General features: G+C 44.8%; 1 protein-coding gene across 1 annotated transcript; it reads left to right on the plus strand.

The window, feature by feature from the left end:
* The first annotated feature begins 7,270 nt into the window (after positions 1-7,270).
* On the plus strand, positions 7,271-18,341 carry zbtb16a (zinc finger and BTB domain containing 16a). Its single transcript, XM_084029000.1, has 3 exons — positions 7,271-7,436; positions 14,365-14,535; positions 18,049-18,341. The coding sequence occupies exons 1-3, from the start codon at positions 7,274-7,276 to the stop codon at positions 18,276-18,278; spliced, it is 564 nt and encodes a 187-aa protein (XP_083885126.1). The 5' UTR covers positions 7,271-7,273; the 3' UTR covers positions 18,279-18,341.
* Positions 18,342-19,940: the final 1,599 nt, after the last annotated feature.

A 19,940-nucleotide genomic window follows, 5' to 3' on the forward strand; every position in this document is an offset into this window, starting at 1 on the left:
GCATTATTTTTTTCCCCGGTCATGACGAGAATCGTGTTTACGGTGACACCACATGGAGGCGGAGGTAAACAAAATAAATAAATGAATAAAAAAGCAGCTCAGTGACCTTTTCCGTCCATCCGATGTGCAATGAAGCCTGATTGCCGACGAGAGCAACAACAGACGCTCGTCGTCTAGACGGCGCTAAAGAGCAGCAGCACCTTGTCCTTGCCTGTCTCACACCTTGCTGTGGCTGCAGACAGACAGGACTGTTGTGGACTGGTGTCTGTGGTGATGTTGGCGGCTAGCAGAGAGACATGTTGGTCGGATGGACGGATGGAGATCCGACTTGTCGTTGAAGTTTAAAGCCAGAACAATCCGAGGGTATAAGGCAACGCGTTGATGTAGTTTCATTCAATTCCATTCACGAGGTCCGCTTCGTGTTTTGTTGCACCGAGAATACAGTTCACTAAATTTAACCTCAAGCCGAAAAGAAGAAATACCATTTTGCTGCTAAAGAGATCACTTTGACATAACATGAATCACTTCTTCCGACAAAATCATCTGTAATGATTGAAACCACCAAGTGTATTTTTTTTTAAGAGCTTTCCTCCACATGTTGAAAGCGTGTAAGTGCACCTTGAGTTGTAATTATTTTTCTTTCTTTGAGTGGCAAACTGCTCTTTCCAGGTCAGGAACAAACGTTCATGCTCAAGATGAATCGTGTTTGTGAGAGATGATGCTTTCATGAGTTTTAATCAATCAATCAATCAAGGGCTTCACAAATAAGACCCAACAAGTGTGTCGACCGGGAAAACGGCAGCAATTAAACAATTTGTGACGAGACAATAAAATAATAAAATAACAACTTAATAAATAAAATATTAAGACTTCAATATAAAAAAATATGTGATTATTAAAATAACGATAAAATAGAACATTTTTCAGCTTCAATACAATAAAAGTGAATAGAAGACGTCTATAAACCTGATTAGGCAGCTTTTAAGTTTAAGAAGTAACTCGTGGTGGCGTTGGAATAATGTTTTCTGTTATTAAGCCTCTGACGATGAATGCGGGTGTTTTAGGGTCCCCCCCCCCCCCTCTATAGATAAACTATAGTTTATTATAGATTGCTATTGACAGGAGGCGAGCGGTAGCGGAGGTCGGGGGGCTGCGGTAATGGCCTGTGATTGAACACCTTGTGCCGATGTTCCCGCTGCTCTCCACCTCATTAACTCTGGCAGGTCCTCCGTTCGGCACGCTGCTTTGCAGACTTTCAGCCCGAGGAACACCGGCACGGGTTCAGGACTCGCCCCGGAAACGTGACGACGAGTTTGAGTCGGTTAAACAGACGAGTGTCTAATAAAATCTCTCTGCAGATTCAAAGTCCGAAATGTGAGGAAAAAAACAGACATGTGGACGGAAATCACTCAAATCCAAATTCAGTCACCTGAATATCCTTTTCAGTGGAGAAATCATAATTAAAAGAGTAAAAGGCGATTAGTCCTGAAGTAGTAAACGTGCTTCGTTGTAATTAGCAGCGCTGCATCTTAAGCTTCTTAAGATGCAGTGGTAGAAATGTTATATTTAACCCTCTTCTGAAAAGTTATAAACCGTAATATTTCTGTTTGGTTTGCTTGTGTGTAGTCGCGGTTCCTTTTTGGATATTTAATTTAAATTCTAAGTTTAAGGCCATTAGGACTCTCCTTTAAAGACCTGCTGCACATAAGGACCGGTGTAAGTATACCGTACCGGCCTCCCGTCCATTTCTCTGCCCGGTGCCCATCCGGCCCACTGTCACCTCCCATCGGGGGAGTATTCCTCTCCATTACCAGGCTCCGTCCATCCTCCACTTAAATAACATACCCCCCCCCCCAGCCACTCGGAGCCCATTAGGTTACTGCCGGTAGTGCCGCGGCCAACACAAACAGCATCAAGCTGCCCGAGTCCTTCTTTATAAATAGATGGCGAGGAGACGGAGAGCGAGGGCTGGTTAGAGGAGGTAAATTATTCCAAAAACAGGACTGAGACTAAGACCCCCGCCCCCCCCACACCACCTCCACCTCCACCACTCTGCCGCCTCCTCCAGATCCTCCTTTCAGGTGTCACTTTGGGCTGACTCAATTCTACACTGTAATGGACCTCGCGGGTCAACTACTTTTCTCCCACCTCTCCTTCCCTTTTTCTTTTTTTTTATCTCTCTGCTGTTCATCTATCAGCAGCAGCAACACCTTTACTTCCCTCCAACACACACACACTCACTATCCACTGCACTCACACTAGAGTGTGTGTCCCATTTAATTTTAACTCTAATCAGGGTTCACACTAACACTTGAACTGTGGCTTGCGGCTTTTCATGGCGAGGGAAATGTTAGTGTAAATGTACCATCTGGGATGTTTTTACGACGGGATGTTAAAGAAAAGCTGGTTTTGCATCGCACGTTTTTTTTTAAACGTTTTTATTGAGTACCAACAAAAGAGTTTTACATTTATATTTTACTCATTCCCCCCCCCCCCCCCCCCCCCCCTTTCCCACCCTCCCTCACCTTTTCAGACTCGGGCTACAAGCACAAACAAGCAAGCAACAAAAAAACGTGACAATAACAACAGAACTCAAAGGAACCTCAAAATAAATGGTTAATAATTTTAGTACGAAGAAGAAAGGAATCGCCGCCATCTTTGTCCGTTACTGAAATCCTAATTTACGATATGTTCCTAGAACTACGACGGCGTGTCAGGGCAACTGTAGGAAAGAAAAAAACATTGAAAATAACGGAGGCGGGAGAGGGGGGCAATATAAAGTGGCAATTTTTACGAGTTTATTACGATGCTAACAAGCGGCATTTATGCTAGCTAACCCAGGGATGTACATTTATGTTTCTAATGAACGCCTCGTTAAGGTCCTTAGGGTGATGATGTTGATGCTTATTGTTGGTTTTGTTTATATGAGGCCAAGTCATCTTATGGGTGTTTATTGATCGGGGCGGTTGGGCTAAGATGCTAGCGGTAGCTTTCACTTGTCGTCATAGCAACTGCAAACATCTGGTGTTAGCGGAACCAAGCAACTTGTTTATATATCGGCTATATATATATTTATAAACTCGCATATTTGCCATTTTTTTTCTCCGAATATTGCCCCCCTCTCTCGGCTTTGTTTTTTATGTATTTATTTTCCCTACAGTGGCCCTAATTCACCAGCATAGATTACAGATCTTGTCTCTCAAATGCCTACAGCTTGTTTACTCCACTTCATGTGTGTTTGGATGTTTCTTTTGTCGCTGCTGTTGTTTATCACCCCGAGCAACATGGTTTTATCTGACTCAAGTCCTTGTCGTGGTTTCAATAGTGAGTGCATTAGATCCGAAGACGGGAAGCGTCCTGCTTTTATCTGCTGCTGTGGAGGACTTTGTTTCCCCCATTATTAATGAAGGGGCTCAAACATCCATACATATATATGCTTTATATATATACATATATACTGATGGAGCTCTGAAAGTAGCATCTTTAAGCTCTTCTGTCCTCCTCACATCAGGGAAAAGACGTCTTTATGGTTTGGTGTTGGTGCCGTAAAGAGCTCTTCAACAAGCCGAGGCCGAGTCGTGTAGTTTAGTGGTTCCATTTAAATTCCTATTTTCTACTGTGTGTGTGTGTGTGTGTGTGTGTGTGTGTGTGTGTGTGTGTGTGTGTGTGTGTGTGTGTGTGTGTGTGTGTGTGTGTGTGTGTGTGTGTGTGTGTTTCTGACTAATATCGTACGGCATTTCAACTTATTGGGACTCACCACTGTAACTGACTTCACAAGTCTCTTTCATGTGGTGCCTCTGCTCTTTGTTCACCACCAGTGTGTGTGTGTGTGTGTGTGTGTGTGTGTGTGTGTGTGTGTGTGTGTGTGTGTGTGTGTGTGTGTGTGTGTGTGTGTGTGTGTGTGTGTGTGTGTGTGTGTGTGTGTGTGTGTGGGTAGGTTTCACATTTCCACCATGTCCACGCCTTAGCCTAGACCTTAGGTCAAAGGTCTGATAACCTTTTACATTCCAGATCGTTTTACTCCCCCCTCCCTCACTGTTGCCTTCATTGGCTGGTCCATTTTCATTCTCTGCCTTTTCCAAAACAAACGATAATGATTGGCAATGTGTGTGTGTGTGTGTGTGTGTGTGTCCTGTATGACCCTGAATGGTTCGGTCCGAGTGTCATGCAGCAAGAAGGTGGACTAGAAGAGAGAAGTGAAAAGGTCTGTCAATCAAAGCCACTTAAGCAGCCGGAGTCCTAGAGGGATTCCAGCAGCCATCGGCCTCTTCATTGGGGGGGGGGTAGTGACCGGGGGCTTTCACCTTAGCTGAAAGATAAAGAGCGCCACCTACTGAAACTGTGTCTCGAAAACCATCAAAAGAAAAATCTAAAAACGTGCAGTGCAACATGTTCACTAACTATCCAGCCCCTTTTTAAGGGTAGTAAACAGTGTATAATATAAAAATAACTATCATGTTGTCTGACCGGCTTAAACATGGTCAAAAAACCATCGACAGTACTTGTGGTTTATTTAAACTTTTATCATCGAAAATACAACACGCCCCCCCAACCGCCTCATTGTATGGTATGATCCACTTTCTCTCTCCACCTGCACCGTTCACCCCCCCCCGTTATCCCTCATTATCTTTTCATTTTATTACAATTTCATTTGTACTACTTTGGCTTTTTTGGCTCAGTAAGATTTCCAGATTTCACAGTGATTTCCCCAAAAGTCTGATGTTCTTCATTCACAAATGTGGGAATTATAGTCCAAACTAATGTTAAAATATACAGTACAAAAAAAAGAAAATTTCTTTGGTATCCAAAGTTGGAGTGGCAATGGCAATGGCTCTGCAAATATTCTGGTAATCTGCCCCCCAAATAGAATTTAATCTTGTTTTTTAAAAGTTGGAAATCTGCCCGGATGGTGAGGCCAGAAAGAAAAAAGGTCAATAGGTCATCGACGTATTCGGGAGTCATCCTCACCTGTAGGGTTGCATGAAACACAGACAGGAAGGGAACGTTTGTTTCCCCCCGTTGGTTTGGACTTCCCCTTCCTGCCACAAACTCAGCCTCTTATCTTCATCTGAGATCCTGTAGCTCTTCCTCCCTATCCTCCTCCTCCTCCTCCTCCTCCAGCAGCATCTTCTCTCCCATCATGCTTCTCCTCCAGCCTGAGACAGTGATTGATTTGGCGTGGTGGCTGTTGTGGGCCCTCCTCCTCCTCCTCCTCCTCCTCTAGTGGTTATGAACATGAGGCGGTGCTGCTCTTCATAGATTTTTAAATTAGTGTCAGCTTTGCCCCAAAGATGTGTTATTGACTGATGAAATAGAAACTGAGCTCCAAACACTCCAGTCCTTTCCCCAGAGTTCTCCCCAGTCTGGTAATTGAAAAAGTGTGAAGGGGAGTGTGCAGACACACTGTGTGTGTGGTATGTGTGTGTGTGTTTGTGCTTTTTTATGTGTTTGCAACCTCTTTATCTCTGCCGGAGAAAAATGCACACGGCGCTCGCTGGAGCTGCGATTGAAGTATTGCATTGGAGATCTTTATCTTTGCACGCCGCCGCCGCTGCAACACGACTTCTGTGTGCACCTTTTAATCCCATAAATACGGCTCACGTCGTCTACGAGGGTAGAAGTTTGTAAAAACAAAAATAAAGAATGTAACCTGTCTGGGTTTTCTACGCTGCGTGATAATCGTGTGCCACCTGTTAGCGTGATGCGTTGGAGCAAAGCTGGCGTTTCCATGCGTCTTAAAGTGGCAGCCTGTGAGATTTGAGATGCGCTGCTTCTAGCGGCCTCTCTGGCGGTTAGATGGAACTGCAGGAGAGCCTCTGGGACTCATCTTCACCCAACAGTGTCGACTGTCTCTCATCTGCGTGATGCCTTCAAATGCTCCGCACTGAAAGGAGGTGGTTTCCCCTCGTTGGCGTCACTTTGACTTTCCTTCTTCACTTCCATTAGTTTTTCTTTTTCTTGGGACTAGAAGTTAAACGGTCTTCTTTCTCTGGCCATTGTGAGTCAGCAGTAATGAAATGTACCTGGTCAAACACTTCAGACTAGAGGGAGCATGACTCAGCAGTTGGAAGTTACCGAATTCCGCTTACAAGTAAACGCAGCATACTTCCGTGAGTATCTCTACCTGAGACACAAACCGCTGCTGACTGACGTAGAAAGCATCACTAGTTTGTCGCCACAGACACGGAGATCCTGTTTCTGGGCAAAGCATTTAGAATCTAATCTCCGTCCTCTCACTGTGCTGTATAACAGCCTCTGTAGATTCGTCCTGAGATGTCCCTACAGAACTCATCATTGCACTCTTTATGAATCTTTGAACTGGTTAACCCCAAAAGCCAGAAGAGTTCTTCATTGGTTATTATTTATTTTTAAATGCATTCACTTTAATTTTCCTTTATATTTAAAACAATTTATGATTCCTTATAGTACAAAATACAGTCTTACACATACAGATCATCTCTTTTTCCGTATTCCCAGAATGTTTAAAGAATCTGGTCGTCGTTCATTTCAGTTTAAAGCTCCGTCTGACTGGAACAGTCTCCCATGCCAGCTTAGGGCTTCCACTTCTCTATCTAGCTTCAAAGCATCACTTTTAATTCATTTGCAAACTCCCTGTTCTTGTTTCTGATGATGTTTACTATTTATTTATTTATTATTATTATTATTATTTCCTATTACTTATCTTTCCTCTCTCTCGTGCAAACTGCAAAAATGTTTCTTTCTTTGTGTGTGTGATTCTCTTATCTGATCCGATTATTTATTTACTTAATTTTTACTATTATAATATTATTATTATTTTATTTCTTTCTGTATTTTTCCCATTTGTAAGCTAAGATATCACAAGTTGACTATTATTCCGATATCTGGCCGTTTGTGGATTAGCTGGGGTTAGGAGAGCCTTGTCTTGCGTGTGTGTGTGTGTGTGTGTGTGTGTGTGTGTGTGTGTGTGTGTGTGTGTATGTGTGTGTGTATGTACGTAAGTCCTGTATTGTGTTTCAATGTATTTGCTTTTCTTTTTATTTCTTTACCTGACATTGTATCATTGTATCTTTTTGTGGAAGGACCCCCTCGAAAATGAGATGATTCATCTCAAGGGGCTATCCTGAATAAATAAATTCAAATTCAAATTCAAATTCATTAGTGGGTCACATGATCAACCACCATTGTTTTAACTCACTCTTTGATCGACAGGAACTTAAAAGACAATTAAACAGATGGAAATGTTCCCGACTGCCACTTTAAAGCCTCCCTTCTCTCTCCTGCAGGGTCCGACATGGCCATCTTCTGCCTGCTCTGCGGGAAGCGTTTCCAGACCCAGCCGGCGCTGCAGCAGCACATGGAGGTCCACGCCGGCGTCCGCAGCTACATCTGCAGCGAATGCAACCGGACCTTCCCCAGCCATACTGCACTCAAACGCCACCTACGCTCACACACAGGTCAGTGGGAGCGCAGAACCAGACATCATCACCAGATCCACGTTAAAGGGCTAGGGGGGGGCGCAGAAATTGAACGTGATACTCATTGGCGTACAGGGCTGGCCCACGCCTTTTGTTTCCCTCCCACCACCATAACAAATCAACATATACTGTGATATTTATCTGAGGGGCCCCATTCAGACATCATTGTCATAATTGTGATGTAGAAAGGCACCATAGGCTGCACTACACATTATTATTGGCTGGTTTAATAAGGAACACTAGTCATACAATATGTAATAGGGGGGTCCATCCACCGGGTCTCTAGGCCTTGGGGGTCCTTGGCCTGAACAACGTTGAAGACCTCTGCTTTAGATGAAAGAAAAAATCCTACACACTGCACCTTTAATTCGGTCCAACCCCAAACACCTCCTCAGGTGCAACGCTTCAGCAGCTTTCTCCAGTCAGGGAATAATCTATATCTAGTTTGGTCTCTCGCTCAAATAACAACAACAGAATTTGGAGTCACATGCATGACCATTTGTGTTTCGTCTGCCTCTTTTTTTATTCTCCAAAGCAGCAAACTGGAATTTATTCTGTTTTTATTCTGCTAATGGAGCGGAGCAGACGGCGCGGAGAGTGTTGACATCAAGGATTTGTAATAAAATAAAAAAAAAACAGAAACATTGAGCGTGGAAAAAGGGCCATTTTTTAAAGATCATTTTAAATCATTGATACGATTTGAAAAGAGTAAGGGCATTAAAGTCTGAGTGGAGCGTTAGCAGAAGAAAAGTCTGGTTGGACACCATTTCATTGTTTTAGCTATAGATTTTTTTGATATGACCTCCAAATAATGAATATCAAACCATACCCAATATTATGACATGTAATCATGATCATTATTATTATATTGCATAATAGCGAGACCAGATTACCATCTGCCCTGAGGTCCCAGATCCCCAGAGCTAAGCCCCGGGTTCACCGTGGCGGCACCAGGATTTCTGGTATAATGATTAATTTTTTTGCTTTGTTTTGGGATATTTGGGGGAGAATATGCTCCGCTAATAACACAATATCAACTCACAATGATGGAAGGGCTTACTGTGTGACCTGCGTTATTTATAGGGAGATAGAAATATCTACTTATAGAGAAATCCTTTTTTTCCTTTTCTGTAAATTCCTTTGGGCTCGGATAGATTATATTTTCTGTCATACTAGCTCCTCCTATTCCAGGGGGGGGGGGGGGGGGGTGTCAGGGGCAATAAAACAGCTGAGTGTTCACAGAATTGGGATCGTCGTGGACAAATGTGGTTTACATTACAACGCAAAGTAAACAGCCGTGTTTTATTTCAGAGGAAGGGAGTTATGTATCTGCCCTGTTGCTCCTTCAGCTCGGCTGAATAAACGCCATTAATTCACGTCGGCGCAAAATGAATCCTGCAGCAGTGGTTTATTTACACAGAGTATTTCTGTGTTGTTGTTTCTCCTCCAGTCCACTCGTAAGTGTGCCGAGGCCGGCTGCTAACACAGGGGAGCGGAGGTAGCCTGACGGATGCTGCTATTCAGAGCAAAAGAAAAAAAAAAACCTAACCATGACAGAATATGAACACATGGAAATGAATCCCATTTCGCCGGCGAGGGATGGTTGCTCCCTCCCCCTCCCTCTCTCTCTCGCTCGCCCCGCCGCCTGTCTGCGACCTTAAATAACAGTCTCACTGTCGGAGCCGATTTAGCTCACCGGCTCACGGATAAATATTTGAAACGAAAAGGAGTGAGATGAGAGCAGTCGGCCCTATTTACAAGTCAGCCGAATACACCATTAGTGTGTGATGGTGGAGGGGGGGGGGGGGGGATGGGGGGGTGATGGAGGGGGGGGGGGGGGGTGGATGGAGATGCTTGAGCCGCCCCTGCAGTAGCAATGCACACACACACACACACACACACACACATCTCCCTGATCCACCTGCACCGACGTCACCTCGGAGACTTTGAAACCACATCTTCCACCGAGGAGGAAAGAACATCACAATGATGCCAGCCAGGAAAAAAAAAAAAAACAGAAAGTCGTTTAAATATGATGTGGAGCCTTTTGTCAGAGGGGGGGGATTATAAAAGTCAGCTACTCACACAGCCCAGAAATAGTTCCTCATTTGCCCGGTCGTAAAAAAGAACCCGTGTAGGCTGTGGCGTTCCTCTCCTCGTACTTAATAATCTCATTCACACTTTGCAGAGTAACGAGACAAAATTGTGTTTAAAAACAGACGGAGCGTCCTCAGAGAAACCGAGGACACATCCGACACTCCGACTCCCTCCGAATAACAGTCTCTATTATTTTTACTGGTTGCGATTTTTGGGGATTTGCATCTTTAATAGAGCGTCCTTCTCCCTTTTTTCCCGTCTTTGATGGGTGTTTTAATTACAGTCTCTTCATGAGGATGTTAACCCTAACCCTCCCTTTGCTAGTGGGATCTCCTCAGACACCTGTTGAAACCATCTGCAAAGTTTAAATTGGCAGATTTTGCTTCAATCGCACTCCTATTTATATTTCAAGGTCAGACCAGAGACAGATATTGGCTTTAATTAAATTGGTACGCCTTTAGTGACGGCTACATGTGACACTTGACGCACACACATAGTATGAATATAAACTGATGTTTTTGTGTTTTGTTGAAAAGCTCTCAAATTGCTAGTTTGCACGCGTAGTTGCTCGTCATGTCAAGCTGTTACTCTTTAAACGTCGATACTACTCAGTATGTGGAAGGGAAAATAGCTTTATTTGTAATTATGAATTATATTATGCTGCTGAGACCCCCACAGATATTTGAGTTAAATTTCCATTCCCACCTAACTCCAACGCTGCCTGTGTCACAAAAATAAGTCACAGGTTTCCCGCTCTTATTTGTCGTCTAATTTTTTTCCCCGTTTCCCAGGATGCACACTGATTTTTAACACCAAAGCCTTAGAAAGCTTCCTCCTCCTCCTCGTTGCTCCTCCGATTTCACTTGGATCTCCTTTCTTGTTGTATCAAACGACAACAGAAGCAGCAGCAGCAAAAAAAAAAAAAAAAAAAGAAAGCACTTTTATGGACATGCATTTGGCGTGCTTCATTTTTACCTGTCTGCCGGGCTTATCTTGTGAAAGCAGCCTCGCTGCTGCGCCGCTCTGACACTGGATCACCATTTAGGACGAGAGACAGAGAGAGGGAGGGAGAGAGAGAGAGGGAATTTAATGGTGTTTATTTCAGCATCTTAATCATGCCATCTCCCCTGCTCTCTCTCTCTCTCTTGTTTTCTTTTCCCTCTCTCCACCTGCGGTTTCATCACCTTCTCGTCACATGCCAGGATATTGCACGAACGCCCCGTCGCCTCTTTTTATTGTGTTTGTGTATCTTTATTGCCCGTATGCACGCTAACAGTATAGGTTCGACGGAGGCGGCGGCCATGGCAGCTGTGCTCTTCCCCTCCCTCTCTCTCCCCCTCCCTCTCTCTCTCTCTCTCTCTCTCTCTCTCTCCCTAACACCCGACACACAGACACACACACGCTCTCTTTACAGACCCAGGCCTTCATTAATATTCCGTTGTTGTGCACTGTCTGTGTGTAAGTGTCTGTGTGCCTTTTTTTTTTTTTTTTTTTTAAACCCGGAGCCAATTTGCTGTCTGCTGTTGCGGGGTGTTTTTGTGTTCGCAGCTGTATTTGATAGTGCTACAGCCAGAGAGAGAGAGGGAGAGTGTGTGTGAGAGAGAGAGAGAGAGAGAGAGAGAGAGAGAGAGAGAGAGGGAGAATGAGCCAGTCCTGGCAGTGATGGAGGCCGGTGATTTACAGCCTCTTACCGTGTATAATGAACACGCCCTGGGTGCCCATGGGCACCATCAGAGGGCTTTTTTTTTTTTGTGGGTGTCAAAAGGGGAGGGGGGGTGAATGTAGATGGGGGCGGGGGTCAGGAGACGCAGGTGGTGATGCTCGGGGGCACCCGAGGGTCCTGCTCGCCCATGCTGCGGTTCCACCTCGCTGTACCGAGTGCTCATCTGCGTCCTCATTTGCCCATGTGGTCACAAAGAAGAAGACGGAGAGATGGGGAGGACAGATGGACGGAGGAAGCAATAGTGGCAGATTTTGGGATGCACCCATTTGGGATCCCAGTGGGAATATTCCCCTCTTCTACATCTTCTCACAACGTGATTATAGGATTGTGTGTGATTTATTTAAAGCTCCGCAGTGCATCGTTGTGCACTTTGGCGTCGCCGAGTGGCGGCGGGGAGATAAACGTGAACGACGTGCAAACAGGATGCTGTGTGTTGTTATCCACAGTCGGCTGACCTCAGGCATGATTGTGTCTCCTGGGTTGATGTACAGTATGGGGCGGCCCATGAATACAGAATTCAAGCTTATTATGTGGTGATTATTTATTGCATAATCAAGTGTTTGGTAGGATGACAAAGGAACCTTTAATCTAAGTGAGCATCCAGGTTCATAAGGCATAATCTTTAAATGAATGCACTGAAAGTAAATATTTCATCATTGAGATGAAGACTTTCTACATTCGGATACGTTTTATCAGCGAATGGCTTCCTACGTTTACCAGAAAATAGATTTTTCAAGATTGTTTTTTTTTTAAATTAGGCTTTTTTTTTTAATATATATTGTCTCACATCTGTGGAAGTGGATTTTAGTAGATTTCTCACTAATGTAAAGACATATTGTTGCGTTATCGCTGGTATATCAGTGAGACAGTGAGGTTTCTTTCCTTCTAAATCAAGACGTTTGATGAAGTTCGCAGCAGCAGGACATTAAAGCGTAAATAACACAGGCCTCCTCCGAGCATTAGCATCCCACTTGCCGGTCTGATCGGATCCCCCCCCCCCCCCTAATTAAAGGCAGGTGAATCCGAGCTCGATTATTATTCTGGCGGCGTCGTGCGAGCCCACCGAGCCTCCGTGATGGATTGTGATCTCTGCTGTGGTTGAAACGCTAGAAAGAGCACAATGTCTTACAGCGGGAGCCACTGATAACTTCACGCAGACAAATAAAGACTGTCACTTTTATTGATTTTTTTTTTTTTACCCCCGCTTCCACCGCTGCCGCCGCCGTATACACCCACATTCCCTGCTCCATCCCTGTCTCGGCTCTAACCCCACCCCCCTCCTCCACACACCTCCATCCCCATCAAAGCTTCCCTTTTAATGGGAAGGCGTCCAACATCACAGAGAACGTGTTCTTCCATTTCCATCGGCGTCCATCCCTCCTCCCTCCTAATATAAACCAAATGCACACAATACATACTGTATATACAGATGTTAAGCCTTGACTGAAAATATGCAGGATGGAGGTGACATCGTCTCTCAACAGCAGGGCGGCGGCGGCACATAACAAGAAATGCAATTTATTCCTCGGCACGTCGCTGCTCGGACAGGCAGATAATGAAAGGCATAGGTCAGTGACGGGGACTTAAACCTGCAGCGGTGGAGCGAAATACATTAATAAATATCTGCAACATTACTTGGCTGAAGAGTGTAACCCTCCCCCTGGGGGGGGGGGCAAATGACGCAAGGAACAGCTCCTCATTTAACACGTTGGAATACAATTAGTCTTTGGACTGCTGGTGGGAGAGGCTGCTGCAAATCATAATATCCCTGATCATTGACATCTGAATATCCATAAGAGCTTTACCCCCCCCCCCTTCGGAAGAATCTTGTGCTCCGGCAGCCGGAGGAGAAGAAGAACCTGTTGTTATTTTTCTTACTGTACATCTTTACCACCGGCATGTCTGGGATCAGTCTGAAGTCTCAGAGCGGGAAAAACGTGGCCTCAATAAGGAAGTCTGAACACATTTAGTCGGTGTGAGAATAGAAACAGATCGGCATGCCGACAACGAGGTCGTACGTCGAAATGTTAAAGGTATAGGAAACTTTAATTTGCAGTAGATAGATAGATAGATAGATAGATAGATAGATAGATAGATAGATAGATAGATAGATAGATAGATAGAAAATCTAATAGCACAAATATAATTTTATATGAAACTGAAAAGGTCTTTTAAAGTCAGTTTTTTGGATACTGGATCAAATTTGGCCTTTTCTCAAACTAAACAAACGATATTGTTACTCCCTGTCCGTTGGATGGCCGTGTGCTAAATCACAACGAGTCTCCTTGGCAGCAAATGCATTTTGAAATGTCATCATAAAAAAAAGAAAAAAGGAAGCAGTAGGAAGGGGAGTTATTACACGAGAAGAAACTTTGAGATTAAAGTGGAATATGTACAAGAAATTGTGGAAAAAAACTGTGATGCCGCCAGCGTTCCATCGGTAAGGATTGGCCTCCAAGCAAGGTTAAGGTCCCGGAAGATACATGCATGTGGCCGGCTGTGTTTATCAGTATCTGTGTCTGTTTTGTGGTGATGTTGATGCAACCTTGGTGCATTCTCTCGTAAATGTACCACTTTTTTTTTCTACATTAATCCACCGTTGTACTAGAGTAGACCCAGTAGGTTAATACGTAATATATATATATATATATATATATATATTCACATACATCCACAACCATTAATGCATTTTAAAGACCTGTCAGTAACACGTTTAATGAACTGCCATGTGACAGGCTACAATTATTCCACAAAGCAAAAAAACAAAAACAAACAGCGCAGGTGATTTGTGGAGGAGACGACAGATGGGTCACATTGTCTGCCGGTATTAAAGCCGTTAAGTGGGGATCCATTAGAGCAGAAACACCTATTGTTGTGGCGTTGTGCATAAACCCCCCGACGAAGACGATCGCAATCAGACGAGACGGTCGGTAACGCCGCTTCCCTTCAGGTGTCACAGCTGTGTGTGAATCTCACCGTAAAACATCGCCAAACTTGACTTTTTAGTTAAAAGTTGTTGATGTCTTGATTCAGATGAATTTGTTTGCAGATGACGTCACCCTGTCTGTCCGTGGTTTTGTTTTGCAGCCGGTGACCACCCGTACGAGTGCGAGTTCTGCGGGAGCTGCTTCCGGGACGAGAGCACGCTGAAGGGCCACAAGCGCATCCACACCGGCGAGAAGCCCTACGAATGTAACGGCTGCGGGAAGAAGTTCAGCCTCAAGCACCAGCTGGAAACCCACTACCGCGTGCACACAGGTACGGCTTCTGGTTTTTTATATCCTTTCTGCCCGGAGCTTCTTGTGCAGCATCTCAGGGGGTGCTTTATATAGCACGGGTTGCCAGATATGGTATGTGAGTTTGAGGGTTTTTTTGGTCTCTGTGCAGGCACAATGGTACCAAGACTGGCAACCCAAACTCTTAAACTCTTAGCGTATCTGTATCTCCCAAGCTTACAGTACTTATGCTAGGCTAAGCTAACATTGCGTGTGTGTGTGTGTTTACATCCAATAATATGTCTCATTGTCCCTCGAACAATCCAAGTAGCGAGGCGCGGGTGCTCCCGATGAATATCTTTGTTGCCGTGATACAGTAGACCAACGCCTCCAAAGACTCTGTATTGATCCCTGAGTATATTTAGAGCCCCATAAAGATGTTGACGCGGCGATAAGCCGGGTTCCCCTGGAGAACCGGGGGGGGGGGGGTGCAGGACAACGCCGGCGCTCGCCAGGATGGCACGCTGCCAACGCCATCAACACACACACACGCCGTAGTAGCTGCACCCTCCCATCTCGCATTCAATAAGCCAGCTGTTAAGCCACACTATCAAGGCAGCCTGTCCAATAATTGGCTCTCCCCCCCCACCCCCCTCCACACACATCCACCCTTTTGTGTGGGGGAGGGGGCTTTAAGCGTTAAGCCGGAGAGCAACAGCAAGATAACAAGAGCAAGTGACAAGCTCACAGTCAAAGGCCACCTCGCACAAAAGGGGAGCTGCTTGATGAATCATCGACATTGGCAAACTAACCCCCCCTTCCTGCCTTTCAACACATCCCAAATGCCAATGGCGGATCAATACCTGGGGCCCCCCATTTGCAATTCATGATTAGCTTGTTATTTGACGGGCTACCCCGTCTTACAGTCTACTTATCAATATCAACACAACGCTGCAGAGCAACAGCTGTTTTTACCTTTAGTGGCTGGATGACATCATAACCCACACAGAGGTCAAGTTTAACTCCAAAAAAGGGCCCGTTTCGCAGCCGCCGCCACCCGCCACACGTGTGTTACGTCTCCGGCTGAAAGGTGACAGCGGAGCGTCCGGGGCTAGATCACATCCGACAGCTCATTTCAAATGCCATTGGTAAAGGTCAGCATTTACATGTCTAATTTGCGTCTGCCGGCGTGCGAGGAGGGGCCGCCGTATTCTTCGCCCGCCATCGCTCAAATCATTAGCACATTTAAGGGACGGCTGCTGCGGCCGAATTGAAATGTGCTTCTTGAATATAAGCAGCCGGCCGGCCGGCGTTTTGATTTACGACGCCTTCAGGAGTTCAACGTGGCGGGAGCGTTTCTTTGTGTAATGTATGTTAAGATTGATTAAATTGCGGTTTATAAAAAGAAATGGCGGACGTTTAAGCGTGACTAATTCTCGTCATTGTAGCCCATTTAGATCTTTATTTCTTATCCCAGACGCTATAGGTGTGTTTCACTATTCTCACTAGTACAGGATACACTGTTGTATTATGGGTAAGTTCTTCTTCACCAGGAGATAGAGAGAGTGAGTGAGTGAGTGCGTGTGCATCTCTGTGTCCGTCCACAGCTCTTCTTGCATAATATTTGGTGATTGTTTGATTCTCGTTTATCGTTACTTTTCTGGACTCTGAAGTACGTGGACGTGCTTAAATCTGCTGTATCGTAGTTTCATCTCTTTTTATTTCCTTCTGTTGATTTGAAAAGAGAAACCTTGAACGGTTCTCTAAATACAGTGGGGTCTTTTTCAAATAAAGGCAGTCATGAGGATTGGTAACAACCATGCATAAAGGATTTATATCAGCCCGACCTTTTAAGGAGGATTTGAAGATCATTCTGCTTCAGGGTCAGTTTGAAGAACTTGACCGGCATTGTGTTGATACTGTCTCTCTGAGGTAAACAAGCCGCTACTGTACAATCAGGGTTTATTCCTCTGGTTTTTTAGGAGGTTTCACCAATTTAACAGGGGCAGTTGGAACGACTTGCTCTTTTAGTGTTGCACGCTGCTGTTCAGGAGACAGTTTGGGGATTTCCACTCCCGGGTTCTGGCTCGTGCACGGTCCAATTATCATAACAATCCTAGAGTTTCTTGTGGGCCATCGGGGGGAAATCTTGGTCGGTGATGGGGGGGTCCAGTCTTCTTCTCCCCCTGAAGCCCCCGACATTTTACTTCTCACCCAACAGGTTTCCAATGACTGCAGTCTTAACCGTCAGCAGGCAACATAAAGGATAAGTCAGTTTTATTACACTGTGGATCTTATTTTTGTAGCTTCGGCTCAGCATTGGTATCGGTAGTAAAAAACGAGCATCGGTCACTGAGTTGATTGCTACAATCACTATAAAGAAGTCAAACAGTCAGACGATCGGACCAAAAAAAACAACGAACCCCCCGGGATGGATTTGACAAAGAGGAAGGTACTTACCGTAGTTGTGCACACACAGTTTTTCCTTTTTTTTGTAATTTGGGGGGCACTAACTTGCAGTTTAACCTCCAAATAAAGTAGATAATGTCATTGTGTAGTGCAATCACCTCACTCAGCACATTATAATAAATGAACTGGTAGGAATGATGATGATGATAATAATAGCCGCAATGGCCGTAACAATATGGCAATCAAGGCCTGCCATTTTTAAGCAAACTGTAATATTACATTGCCGGCTCGGGTCTTTACGATGATTTAACACGCCTTTCGTCCCGTGATTAAGGAACAACAAAAAGTACGACGGTGTATGAGGGCCACTGGGGGGGGCAAATGGAGCCGAGAGAGGGATGCAATATTCAGAGAAAAAATGTTGAGAGTTTGCCACTTTATCAATATATATATATAGCCGATATATAAACGAGTTGCTTGGTTCTGCTAACACCGTCCCCAACCACCCCGATCAATAAACACCCATAAGATGACAAATCATATAAATAAAACCAACAATAATCATCAACAGCATCACCCTAAGGACCTTAATGAGGCGTTGTCACTCGTTATGTATTATTAAGATAAATAAATGCGTACATTCTTGGAAAGTTAGCTAGCATAAATGCGGTTGTTAGCATCGAAATATACTCGCAAATTTGCCACAAACTCACAAATTTGATCCTCTATAAACTTGCACATTTGTTATTTTATAAATTTGCACATTTTTATAAAATATCAAATTTGATGCTTTATTAACTCACAAATTTGCTACTTTATAAAATATCAAATTTGCGACTTTTTTTTCTCTGAATATTGGCCACCTCTCTTGGCTATGTTTGTTTTTCCTACGGTGGCCCTTATATGCCATCGTAGATAAATGTTATCATTGAATTACAAATATAATAACGACAAACGCTGCCGTGTTCACCGGAGACATCTTCATCCTCCGCCTTTCAATTGATTTTCGTATATCAAACAGCATCCGTTTGCTGATGAACATGCACATCACGCCTCAACGAGGACGTAATGCTGTCACCGAATGGCTGGCATCATTTCTCCCTTCCTCTTCCCCCCACCCACCTTTTCTTTTTCTTTTCATCCTCAGGTGAGAAGCCATTCGAGTGCAAGCTGTGCCACCAGCGATCCAGGGACTACTCAGCCATGATCAAGCACCTGCGCACCCACAACGGCGCCTCGCCCTACCAATGCACCATCTGCCTGGAGTACTGCCCCAGCCTGTCGGCCATGCAGAAGCACATGAAGGGCCACAAGCCCGAAGACGTCCCCCCAGACTGGCGCATAGAGAAGACCTACCTGTACCTCTGCTACGTCTGAGGCACCCGGGGGTGGGGGGGTAGACGGAGAGAGGAAAAAGGGTATGTGGAGGTGTGAGAGTTAAGGGGAATGTAATTGAGGCGATAGGAGGCTGTGGTGAAGTGTTGACGATTTAGGAATGTCAACGGGCAATTCACCCGAAAGCAAGAGGGTTTTTTTTGTTTGCTTTATTTTTAGTTTTACTTTTCATGCAAAGGCGGCAGCGGACCGACGGACGGGCGGGGGGGGGGATTAAAGGGTGGTGACGGTGGGACAAAAAGTGCTAAGAAGAGCGAAGACTTTGGGGGACACAGAGAGGAAGATTCTCTCCACCATAGTTCGGATTCACCGGGTCATCACTACATCTGCAACCGTTATTGTTTCAGGTCATTTCGTGCAGCAACAGAAAAAGGATGTGACTTTTTTTTTTGGATTGCTGCGAGCGAGCAAGCGAGGGAGGAGGCAGATTCTCAAGGGCTATCTGAACCTGCACAGTCTTGCCATCACTCCATTTTTTGGGGGGAATTTTTTGTTATACTTTTGCTATTTTTGGGGTTTGCATTCCTTCCCCTTCTTGGATCACGTGAACGAAATGTGACGATGAGCGTTAATTTAGGCCCCCAGTTCAGTTTTCAAAGTCTTGAGGACATGCTGGCTTTCAGAAGCCAGAATCCTCCACAAATCCATTTTCATCCATCCATAGTTTGGGGCTACAAGGTGGAGGACCTTTCCATCCCAAAATGGGAGGTGTATCTTCGTCTTGCATCGTACAAGTTTTCCTGCAGGACAACCTTCCAGCCCCGGCGGCGGCTGTGAGATAGCCCCTGAGAATCGGAGGCGGAGCCAGTCGGCTTATGCAGTAGATGAAAACAGTTGAACTGGATGAATGGGAGCACAAAAATATTGCAAACCAAGCACCTGTTTTTTTGTGGGAGGGGGAGGAGATGTGGGGGGGATGCTAGTGCTGCTTTTTGTTGTTGTTGGAAGTCTCCCCAGTTTTCTCAAAAAGTCTTCCTGGTTCTGCATCTCGGTCGGATGAGGGTCGGAGGTCGCAGGTCCAGTCACCGGAGCCAAACTTGTTTTGTTTTTTTCAGCTTCTATATTTTCGCATCATAGTTTATCAACGGCTTGATTGCACAGGTTAAACAAATCACGACAACAGTCTCTGTTTGATGTCTGCAAGTTATAACTATTTTTTTTTCCATTTACATCGTAACTTTTAAAAAACGTGTATAAGCGTATCCACCTACGGCAATAGATAACCGGACTTGCTTTTTTTTTTTTATCCATGTACATTTAACCAGACGACTATCATTATCTCACACTAATGAACTGTTTTAAACTGACACGTTAAAAACAAACACTTTATAATAATAACCGTGACAGATCTTGTCCATTCACACCACAGTGATGGAAAACAGAAATGGAGGGGAGGGGGGGGGGGGGTTCTCCATGGAGGTTCCTGTGACTTCGACTGCTCGTCGTGAATGTTTTGGGAATGCACTCGGCATCGAAACCTGAATGTGAATCACTGTGAGCCCGGTTCGCACTGTGGCTGTCGTTTAAATGCCGCGTTTCGTCGGAAGTCAGAAAAAAAAACAGAAATTCCAACCTTGATTTTCTTCACCCGTCGTTTTTCATCGTCCGGACGGAAGGGTAGAAACGGATGATCGCAACCGTGAG

This window comes from Eutrigla gurnardus (assembly GCF_963514095.1).
Source record: "Eutrigla gurnardus genome assembly, chromosome: 15".
Taxonomy (NCBI): domain Eukaryota; kingdom Metazoa; phylum Chordata; class Actinopteri; order Perciformes; family Triglidae; genus Eutrigla; species Eutrigla gurnardus.